Below are 12200 nucleotides of genomic sequence, written 5' to 3'. Positions count from 1 at the left end.
TATGCATATATACACACACAACACACATATATACACTTAAAAAGCTCCTTTAGATTTGAAATTCAAAATCTTAATACATTGTTTTCTATAGCTTTACCCATATGGCTATTTATTTAGTTTTGACTTTTATTACTTTTATTTCTAAATCTTATTCTTATTAAGGTAGTGTAATCCCATAGCTTAAAAATAAAAATAATACTAAAAAGCTGTATAAAATAAAAAAAACAGTGATTTCCAGCTTTATCCCTTTTCAGCTCTAAGTCCTTCTTCCTAGAAGCAATTCATTTAGCTTTGTCTTCTGGTAGTTATGTCTTTATTTCTATGCTACTTCTCTTCTTGATTTATCAAATTGAAATAATCCATTAACTTCCTGTTATAATACAGATGATTTAGCTCTGCTATACCTTCCTGAAGTCATTCTATTATACTTAATATGTATCTGTTTTACATGTATTCTGGAAACTTGTCGGTTTCATATGCATACATTTTCAGGTCTATGAAATTCTTATGCTTTATATTTAAGTTTGTCTTCCTTTTTTTACTGAGTGCTGTGTGTTGAGGATTTTTCCAGGTTGCTTTATACTTGCACATGTTTATGACAGCATATGACAGTTTATTCACTTTGGCATTGTTGGTCATAGAAAAAGATTAGTGCCAAACTAATTAACAGGGAATGAATTAAATGAGCACAGTAGCTGCTACAGTTAGAAAGCATGAACTGGATCTTGTTTCTGGTCAGCAGGTACAGAACCAGTGGAGGTGGATCAAAGTCTCTATCGAGGTGAAGACTGGACGTTCACTTGACATGAATCATTTGTGTAGGCTACGTGAAGTTTTCACTCTCGTGGAGTCTGGGAGGTTGATTAGTAGGGCATCTGGGTGCACCGAGGGGCTCAAACCATGCCCCTCATTCTCTGTGATAATTCTCTTGGCCAGCTTGCCATCACTACCTGCATACTGCTTTCTGTTTTCGATCATGTTTTCTCTCTGAATCCCAGTCTATGGAGCCTTGTACCTTTCTTTGTTCCTTTCTTGCCTCCCCTTCTTCCAGCTCCTTTTATTTCCTTGGGAAGAACTTTACTAGCCTATTAAAACAGAGCCCACATCATTGATTGTGGAAATAAGACATGTCATATTTTCAGTTATTATTATTTTTGTTAGTTATACTTTAAGTTCTGGGATACATGTGTAGAACATGCAGGTTTTTACATAGGTATACATTTGTCATTGTGGCTTGCTGCACCTATCCTCCTGTCATCTTCATTAGATACTTCCTCCTAATACTATCCCTCCCCTAGTCCACACCTTCTAACAGGCTCCTGTGCATGATGTTCCCCTCCTTGTGTCCATGTGTTCTCACTGTTCAACTCTTATTTATGAGAGAGAACATGTGGTGTTTGGTTTTCTGTTTCTGTGTTTGTTTATTGAGAATGATGGTTTCCAGCTTCATCCATTTCCTTGCAAAAGACATAAACTAATTTTCTTATGGCTGCAGAGTATTACATAATGTATATGTGCCACATTTTCTTTATCCAGTCTATCATTGATGGACATTTCAGTTGCTTCCAAGTCTTTGCTATTGCGAATAGCGCTGCAATAAACATATGTATGCATGTGTCTTTATAGTAGGATGATTTGTACTCCTTTAAGTATATACCTAGTAATGGAATGGCTGAGTCAAATGGTATTTCTGGTTCTAGATCCTTGAGGAATTGCCACTCTGTCTTCCACAATGGTTGAACTAATTTACCCTCCCACCATCAGTGTAAAAGTGTTCCTATTTCTCCACATCCTCTCCAGCATCGGTTGTTACCTGACTTTTTAATAATCGCCATTCTAACTGGTATGAGATGGTATCTCATTGTGGTTTTGATTTCCATTTCTCTAATTACCAATGATGCTTAGCTTTTTTCATATGTTTGTTGGCCACATAAATGTCTTCTTTTGAAAAGTGTCTGTTCATATTCTTTGCTCACTATTTGATGGGGTTGTTTTTTTCTAGTAAATTTGTTTAAGTTTCTTGTAGATTCTAGATATTAGCCCTCTGTCAGAAGGATAGATTGCCAAAATTTTCTCCCATTCTGCAGGTTGCCTGTTCACATTGATGATTGTTTCTTTTGCTGTGCAGAATCTCTTTAGTTTAATTAGATCCCACTTGTCAATTTTGGCTTTTGTTGTAATTTCTTTTGGTGTTTTAGTCATGAAATCTTTGCCCATGCCTGTGTCCTGAATGGTATTGCCTAAGTTTTCTTCTAGGGTTTTTATGGTTTTTAGGTCTTACTTTTAAGTCTTTAATCCATCTTGAGTTAATTTTTGTATAAGGTATAAGGAAGGGGTCCAGTTTCAGTTTTCTGCAAATAGCTAGCCACTTTGCCCGATACAATTTATTAAATGTGGAATCCTTTCCTCATTGCTTGTTTTTGTCAGATTTGTCAAAGATCAGATGGTTGTAGATGTGGATATAAACAGTTTGATTTTTTAAAGTTTAGCTTCTGTTCCCAACCATGGTCTGTAAAATTTCTATTTCCTGCCTCTAACTGCCATTTTGGGCAGATCCCATAATGTTTCTTTCTCTTTCAAGTATTACAAGTTGAGATTTCCATCTCCTAACTCTCTCTACTTGCCTTGCTAATGGCTAGATTTGTAGTTTGCAGGATAGCAAAACCAGTGGGAATAATGGCTTCTTCTTTTGATTTTCCTCCTATGCCAGTTATTTATACTGGAGACAGGGATGAGAAAGTTGGGGTCTATTATTTATCTATCTTCCTCTACTACTTAAGCAGCTTTGATTGTGTGATTGAGGGAAGTGCTAGTTTGGTTTTGAAATTTCTCCACTGCGTCGTGACATACTTTCTGGAGGTGTTGAGGTGAGTAAATAGATGGACAGAGAAAACTGTCTGTTAATTCAATTAACAGCCTTGTTTGCAGTCTCCTAGGAGTAGTTACTATGGCTTCTCTGGCTGTAATTGACAAGTTATTGTGTGGGGCAGATCTAAATGTCAGCTCTGGCACATACATGGGTTCTGTAGAGGGCCCCCAGAGCCACCCAGAGAGTCGTTTGATATGGGCATGCAGAGTTGCCTGCCCCTGTCCCCTTCTCCCATCCCACCTCCAGGAGACACTTGCAATCTCTTGCTGCTAGACCCCCTTGCAGGCTGCCCTTGGGTGGAGAACCTGCCAGTTATCTCAAGCCAACACACTTAGTGAGTCCATTTGATCCCAAGAAACTCGTATGTTTTTGTGATGCCATCTACCCTTTGTTCTGATCACTACTTCTTCACCTTGTTGATGAAAGAAAGATCCCAACACTTGATAGTACAAGTTGGCCAAACACAACATTTGGCCCTGGGCAGATGAGACTGGGAGTTTATTAGTCATACAGATTCACAGCCTGGGAAAGAAGAATATCACATGCCCTGCAGGACCACATGGAGTTTGTACTCAGGAACAGAGTGAACTAGAAGGGGCTATGGGAGGAAGGCTTTGTATTTGCAAGAGCGTGAGGTGACCATTGGTTCCCATAGGAAGATATGATTGCCTTGTTTGAATAATTTCAAACCTGGCAGAAGATTTACATTGGGGACTGTGGCGAGTGCAGCCAGTCCAGCTAATAGAGAAATGAGCTGGTTGGGGAACCTTTCCTGTTGGGTGGGAGATGCATCTGGCAACAGCCAGGGAACTCAGAGTTGAAACTTTAGGGCCTGAGAGGCTTAAAGACATCAAGACAGCAGGTAGAATTTCAGGCCCTAAAGTACACCCAGATGTCTTTCCCTGATACCCTTTCTACTTGCCTTGTGGGTCCAGGATAAGATCATTAAGTTTGCTGCCTAGGAAGACATCTAACAAGGAAGTGAGATGCCAGTAAGCTTTTTGTAGCATTGCCCTTTCTGTAAATGATGTTCTTTTTAGGAAAATGAAAGGATGGAGTGGGTAGAAATCTCCTATGACCACAGAATTGTACTCCAAGGCTGCTTCCAGCAGCTTCTAATTTCACCTCTTATTCCACTGGGGGGAAGGAATAGAAGGAAAATGATATGGTTTGGCTGTGTCCCCACCCAAATCTCATGTTGAATTGTAGCTCCCATAATTCCCACCTATTGTGGGAGTGACCCAGTGGGAGATAATTGAATCAAAGGGGTGGTTTCCCCTATACTGTTGTCATGGTAGTGAATAAGTCTCACAAGATCTGATGGTTTTATAAGGGGTTCCCCCTTTCGCTTAGCTCTCATTGTCTCTTATTTGCTGCCACGTATGATGTGCCTTTTGCCTTCTGCCAAGACTGTGAGGCCTCCCCAACCATGTGGAACTATAAGTTCATTAAACCTCTTTTTCTTTATAAATTACCCAGTCTCAGGTATGTCTTTATCAGCAGTGTGAAAATGGACTAATACAGAAGACAAGGCTGTGGTTTTGATTGAGAGTAGTAATAAGGCTGGCTCTAGTGTCCTTTAACAAAATCTGAAGGAGGCATCAGGCCTAAATGTTAGTGACCATCTTTAAAGTGTGTCTTCTTTTCAGACAGGGCTTTAATTCTGAGATAACGAGAATAACTCCACTGAACATTCTGTCACATGTGTTCCTTGAAGGTCTGGCCTCCTTCTAGCAAGACAGGAGCCCAGGAGGGGAGGGGCCCCTGGTCCCGAGGAGGCTCCAGGCTTCCTTTGTCATCTTAAGGATTAAGATATCACTGCTCTTTCGTACCCTCGTAACCATACTTCCATTCTATTTACAGGGATGGGAATTGAAGTTTAGAAAGATTCATGTTTAAATTTCTGTGCTGAGACATCCAAGATCCTGGGACAGGAGTGTGAGGACAGTATTTTAATTTTCTGGCAGCAGCATAATGGGATGAATGGGGTCTGCCATCTGCTCCCACCCCATGAATGTTGACATGAGGCTTTCTTCCCGGCACCTTACCTAGAACATCCTGCTGTTCTTCTCTTCCCTTTCATATTTATCTTCCAATTGGAGGGAATAAGCACTGTGAAGATTGTGATGGTGATGGTGGTGTGAGACAAGGCTGGACTCCCACTTATGCATTTGGACAGTACATGTGTGATGGACAGAGACCTCTAGCTATGCTGACCTGACTTCTGTGTGGCCCCATGGTATGAAAGAGATGGAGAAAGAGGGTTGGAGGAAGAGTGGAATATTTTCTTTTTCTGCACAATAGCTGCTGGATCCCAGATCCAACTCAAGGTAAATCTGAGAGTCTTAATTGTCCCCTGCTCCCACTCCCATATTCCAGTAGACATTAGAGATTATCAGTCATTGAAGACCTTGGAACCTGGTGCAGAGAATTCTTCCCCTCCCCACATCTTGCTCTCCTGACAGCTTTTTCTTTTTCCTTGTCAGGGTTACCCTCACACTCCTATGCAGTATCCCATCTCATCAGCTGCTCTTCAGTGTTCACCCTAGGTGGACTTCTTACCTTCCCCATATTCTCCCTAGATGAACCCATTCATTCCCATTTCAAAAATTGCCATCTGTATACTTCTCAGTTCTACAGCTATATCTCTAACTGAGACCACTCTCCTGAATTCTAGATCCACGGATCTAGCTGCTTCCTGGATATCTCCACTTGAATTTCCCATAGGTATCTCTACCTCAAAAGTCCAAATATTGCCGGGCGCGGTGGCTCACACCTGAAATCCAAGTATTTTGGGAGGCCGAGGTGGGCCAATCACCTGAGGTCGGGGGTTTGAGACCAGCCTGACCAACATGGAGAAACCCTGTCTCTACTGAAAATACAAAATTAGCTGGGCATGGTGGTTCATGCCTGTAATCCCAGCTGCTCGGGAGGCCGAGACAGGAGAATTGCTTGCTCCCAGGAGGCAGAGGTTGTGGTGAGCTGAGATTGCACCATTGCACTTCAGCCTGACTAACAAGAGCAAAACTCCGTCTCAAAAAAAAAAAGTCCAAAAATTAAATTCATGGTATTTTTTTACCCCCTGACCTGCTTCTCTTCCAGTGTTCCTTGTATTGGTTGAAGCCACTGCTGTTCACCCCACTGTCTAAGCCAGAAATAATCAGGATCACCTTTGGCTCCATTACCTCTCACATGGAATCCATCACCAGGAAATGTCAATCTTGCTTCCCACGGATTTCTTAAATCTGTCCATTTCTCTTCATTAGCACAGCTTCCACCTGGCTCAGCCTACCAACACCTGTCTTTGTATTCCTGCTGTAGATTCCCAATCAATCTTCCTGCCAGCCTTACCCCTTTATAATCCATTACTCCCCTCTGTGAGCAGGGTGAGCTTTCTGAATTACATGTGAAATGATACCATTGCTTTACTTAAAGTCACATAAATGTTCTTGGGTAGTATGGGTTTGAAGTTCTTTACCATGTGAGTACGACTGTCTTTCTTTTTTGATCTTCTATCAGTACCCCATAAATGTTATACCACAGCTCTATTAAACTTTTTTATAATTAATTTGTTTACACACCTTTTCATTGCTAATTCTTCTGCCTGGAATATACTTTTGATCTTTCTTTCCCAGAACCTTTCTACCAAGATTTCATCCAGCTGATTCCTACCAAATCTTCAGATTTTAAGCTTAAACTCTATTTCCTCTGGTAGTTCTTCCTTGACCCCTTTATTTGGTTAGAACCCACCAATGTGTATTCTCATGGCATTCCACATTTCCCCTGTCATAGGATTTAATCACACCTCATTGCAACTACTTGCTTAATTGTTGGACTCCCCTGCTTCTCTAATAGCACATGAATGCATGGGTTGTGATATCTTAGTTATTACTCTAACCCCAGTGTCTAGCATGGTGTCTGCATGCAATATAACTTTGATAAATGGGTTTATAACAGTATGTAGATTTTTGTATAGATTCACATATTCATGTGGAGTACTATTATCTCTCTCTCTATTTTCACCAAGTCCTGTGAAATAGTGGGAGCATGGAATACAGAATTTGGTGTCAGGCAGACAACTTTACTACTTCTAAATACCTGGCAGTTTACTTAATCCTGCCAAACTCCATGTATAAGAATGGGAATAATGATAGTTACCTGTCTAGGTGCTATCACGACCCCATTAAAAATCTGGAAACAGATGCATAAAGAGGTTAGAACATGTGGTGAGTGGCAGAGGCAAAATTAGAACCCAGGCAATATGATCGGAAATCCTTCTTCATCTTTATGTAGTGCTATCCCCAAGGGTGCTACTTTACAGGTAATTTTATATACTGTTCATCTGCTTTTTCTCCTCTCTCACAATTTGGAAATAACAAATAAGAAAGAAGGATACTGTGAGCTCTTCAAAGCAAGGGAAAGTCGCATCATCCTGAGAACCTGGATGCCTCACAGCACAGAATAATGGATGGTAATTGTCAATACACTTAGCCATCAAGAAGCTACAGATGAGTATATTTCAATGTTATACTTAATAAGTAACTTATGTGTGTCTTATGCCAAGAACTGTCCTAACATTGAGGTTACAGAAAGCAGTCCTTCTGTTGAGGGGTTGACGATGTGGTAAGGGAGGCAGACTAGGAAATGGGCAATTTTGATACATGGCCAGGGCGGAGACAAGCTTAGAATGGTGTGGATGCTTATGAAAGAAACATCTAATCAGTTATTTAGGGAAGAATTTTTGGTGGACGTGATGTCCAGGATGAGACCAGACTGACTAAACGTTGGGAAGCATATACTATCTTTCAAAAAGATTAAAGATGAGAGATAGTGGTGATGTAGTGGAAAACACATACCTTTTGAAGTTGGTCGGTGAATGTCGGTATCAATTCTAGTTTTGTCAATTACCAACTGTGTGACTTGAAGCAAGTCAGGTAATGTTTCTACCATGATCCTAAAAAGGTTAATTATAGAAGCAATGCATATTTTATAACAATGAAACAATAATAACAATGCATATTTCTTAAGGTTGCTATAAGGATCAAATAGGATATTATATTTTAGGAACCTTGTGAAGTGCCAAGTACTATAAAATTGAAGTTTTAAATGAAATAACATACATAACTACCATTTCATGATGTCTGCTCTGTAGTAAACTGTCAATAAGTGGTAATTGTCTTCTGCTTTACATCACGTTGCTTTGTTACTTTGGAATTCCTGTTTCCTTCAGAAATGAGTTTCTGAAAAGTTACATTCATCTGGTATCTACCCTCAGAGCCATCTCCTTGTTTCCTTCTCTCCTCTGTCACTTTCCAGAGCTAGCTTCTTCCCTTAACCAGGCTTTTTATTGCTGGTAGTTGGCATTTTCATGTCTGTTATCTCATTTAGTCACTGTCTTCATTGCAGAAGAAATAGGAGTTGGGAAAGTGGGAGGTCAGAAACTTGAGGATTTGGTCTCCAGCAACAAAGGAAGCTGAGCTTTTGTTCTATTATAATTCAAAACGTAAAATTGTGGGATGATTCTCTAGCCTCATAATAAATGTGTTTGTCATGTTGCCAAAAGTATAATTAGAAGATGTCCTGATTCTTAATTGTATACGGCGCATCACTCTATTTAAAAACTTGTTTCTCTTTAAATACATTTCAAAGGTTACATCCTAATATGAGTAAGAATGATTTTCTTGGTAACCTACGCCCTTTTGTGAAAATCTTGACTGTTTCTGGTTCTGTGTTGCTAAGTGATTAATCAGTGCAAATAACCAAATTAACACTGTGGTGGAGAGAGGTCTTAAAACAACTGAGAAGTTGGCTCATAGAAAGTCCAGGGAAAGAGAAAGAACAGGCAGACCCAAGTGACTCTGGCATGGTGGACAAGCTTATAATTCTATGTTTGTATTTAGGGGAAGGCCCACTGCAAAGGACACAGAAAAAGCATAGCAGGTGCTTTGATTTGAATGTTTGTGTCTCCCTGAAAATACATATTGAAACTTAAGCCCCAATGTGATATCGTTAAGAAGTGGGACCTTTAGGAGGTGATTAAGTCCCAAAGGCGGAACCCTTATGTATTAGTCTGTTCTTGCATTGCTACAAAGAAACACCTGAGACTGAGTAATTTAGAAAGAAAAGAGGTTTAGTTAGCTCATGGTATTGCATACTGTACAGGAAGCATAACACAGGCATCTGCTTCTGGGTAGGCCTCAGGAAGCTTATGGTCATGGTGGGAAGTCACAGGGGAGCAGGTGTCTCCCATGGTGGGAGCAGGAGCAAAAGAGTGAGGTGGGTGGTGCCATATACTTTTAAAGAACCAGATCTTGCAAGAACTGTCGAGGACAGTACCAAGAAGATGGTACTAAACCATTCATGAGAAATCCATCCCCATGACCCAGTCACCTCCCACCAGGCCCCACCTCCAACATTGGTGATTACATTTCAACATGAGATTTGGGTGGGACATCCAAACCATATAACCTTATAAATGAGTTAGTGACCTTATAAAAGGGCTGGGAGTAACTAGATAGGTCCATTTTTACCCTTCCATCTCTTCTCATGTGAGAAGCAGCATCCATCCCCTCTGGAAAAGACAGCAACAAGGTGCCATCTTGGAAGTAGAGACTGGGCCCTCACCAAACACTGAACCTGTTAGAGCCTTGGTCATGGACTTCCCAGACCCCAGGACTGTGAGCTCAAAATTTCTGTTGTTTGTGTATTACCCAGTCTGGTCTTTTGTGAAAGCAGCTTGAACAAACAAAGACAGCAGATGTGTCTAGAGGCATGGAACCAGAAAAGCTCCCAGAAAGCTCTGGAAAAAAGAATATTTTTCTCAAAGAAGTCTAGTAAGGAAAAAAAAATTTTCTTGTTAGCCTTTTTTGGTGAATGGAGTGGTTTAACAATATATTTCTGAACTACTCCTCACTGCTGGCACTGTTTGTTTTGTTCTTTTTTTGTTTCTTTATGCTTCCAGGAGGTGCCATGGTGTGTGCAAATGAAGAATGGTTTTATGGTTCTCATTCCAAACAGGGCACAGATCTTGACCAACTCAATTTTTCTTCATAATGATTAGAGAGACTTTGATCCCATGGAGAGAACCAGCAACCAGAGAGAACTGAATTAGGGCATTTAGATTGGAGAGGTGGGAGTTAAGTACGACCTGTGGCCATGGCCAGCATCTGAAGACCATACTGGATAAAAGCAAAGGCTTTAGCGTAAATTGAATAATAAAGACTAAGTTTTCAAGGACTAAACCAATGTTTTCTAACTTTCTCAATTAAAAAAAAATTAATATACACCTCTCACTTTTCCCTTACAATTCTGATACTATTTTCTTTCAGGGGAATTCATTATTACTGACTATCCTTACCTTGCTGGAATGATTTTGTAGTGTTATTTTCTGTGAATTGCATTACAAAAATGATACACATTGCTTTTATTTTTTAAACATAGCATAATCACATTTAATATGCTTTTAAGAAGTCAATTTCTTTATCCTAGAAATTTGGATAGTCATTCCTAAAACTCATGCCTGTTCTCCTTGACCTCTCACATGCCTAGTTGAAAATGCCTGGACAAAACTTTAAAATCTATGGAAACAAAGACTAAGATTTTGTAATAAAAATACTAAAGCAAAAAATGCATATCCCATTGCAGAATAGACTGCACTGGACAGAGTCATAAAGTTGTTTAATGATGGTGAGGACACACATTTCTATGAATATATAAAGAGGATCAGTGAATTAAGAAATGTTTCTGCCCACAGCTCTGCATAGGGCTTCCTTGACCTCCTTGTTCCTTAGGCTGTAAACAACAGGGTTCAGCAGGGGAGTGATGATGGTGTAGGTCACTGAGAGAACAAGATCTTGTTCTATAGTTTTATGACTTGGGCTGGAGGTAGGCAATGGAGGCACAGCCATAGTGGACAACAACCACAGTGAGATGGGAGGCACAGGTGGCAAAGGTCTTCTGGCCCTCGGCTGAGGCAATCTTGAGGATAGTGGAGATGATGAGGACATAGGAGATGAAGACCAAACCCATGGGGACCAGGATGACAAATAAACTGACAACAAAATTGAGTATCTTATTGATGGTGGTATCAATACGGGAGAGTTTCATGACAGGGAGGATGTCAGGAGAAATGACCAACAACCCTGTGACCAAAAGGTAAGGTAAATATGGATGTTACCTGGACAGCTGCCATGGCCAGGCCAATGCCAAAGGCTCCACGCACCAGCTGGACACACACCTTCTTGCACATGATGACCATGTATCTCAGGGGATTGCAGATGGCCACAGAGTGGTCATAGTCCATCACTGTGAGCAAGAAGCAATTGTTGATGGCCAAAGTAACAAAGAAGAACATTTGGGTAATACAACCTGCTAGGGAGATTTGCTGGGTCTGGGCTACGAGGCTGGAGAGCATCTGTGGAATGATGACCAGTGTGTACACTGTCTCTGAGCTAGCTAGCATGCTCAGGAAGAAGTACATGGGGGTGTGAAGGTGACGGTCAATGCCGACGACAGTCACGATGATGGCATTGCCAGCCAGAGTTAATGTGCACAGGATGAGGAAAACCACAAAGAGAGTGATTTGATGTTTGTGGAATCTGGAGAACCCCAGGAAAACAAGCTCTGTCACCTCTGTGAGGTTCTTTCTCTGCATTCTTTAATTGCAATGTCTGAAAGCAATACAAAAAGTCAACGTGAAGAAATTCTGTTGAGAAATGACTAGAAAACACTAAGAAAAGAAGTCAATTTCTCTGCTTTATAATCAGGAGCATTCTAGCTCATGTTAGATAGCGGCTTCACCATCTTCTCCCTCTTCTGTTTTTGCCGTCTTCTTAATCTTCTGTTAAGCCTGTGGCAGAGGAATTGCCAATATGTGACACCACAGCCCATATCTTTTCAAAGTGCCATCATAAATGTGCAGTTTTGTAGGGCATGGAGGGAGGCTTTTTTCTTTACAATATGTGTGACACAGGGGTCCCATCCCATGCCATCCTGGGAAAGTTCACATAGCTGTTAACAAAATGGGGGTGAGAGAGCTGGACTCACTGAATTAGAACCATTGGTGGATAGCTTCTTGTGATAGTGCAGGGGAGCAGAATCAAGGTCAGCTCTCACTGACCTTTAGGAACACTTCAGTAAGAGTGAAGATGAGATATTCCAGGTCCAGCCTCGATGGTCTAGGGGAGACAAACCATTGGCAAAATTGATTTGTTGTGAAAGTATTAACAGGGGCTTAAGGTTTGGAGTCATGTAAACTAGAGAGAGAACTGGAAGTTGTTGGAGAAAGAGAGAAGAGAACCAGAAACAAAACAGAAAGTTGGACCTTGAATTT

The 12200-nt window shown here is 40.7% G+C and overlaps 1 protein-coding gene across 1 annotated transcript; it reads right to left on the bottom strand.

The window, feature by feature from the left end:
* Window positions 1-10599: 10599 nt before the first annotated feature.
* On the bottom strand, window positions 10600-11522 carry LOC116538405 (putative olfactory receptor 10J6). The gene is given in 3 exon segments (XM_032260786.1): window positions 10600-10738; window positions 10740-10991; window positions 10993-11522. Coding segments are annotated over 3 exon segments (921 nt in total).
* Between the last annotated feature and the right edge of the window lie 678 nt (window positions 11523-12200).

This window comes from Sapajus apella, unplaced genomic scaffold, assembly GCF_009761245.1.
Source record: "Sapajus apella isolate SASKATOON/1434 unplaced genomic scaffold, GSC_monkey_1.0 scaffold119, whole genome shotgun sequence".
NCBI lineage: Eukaryota > Metazoa > Chordata > Mammalia > Primates > Cebidae > Sapajus > Sapajus apella.
The sequence above is the reverse complement of the archived record's forward strand: the minus strand, read 5'-3'. Positions and strand labels throughout refer to the sequence as shown.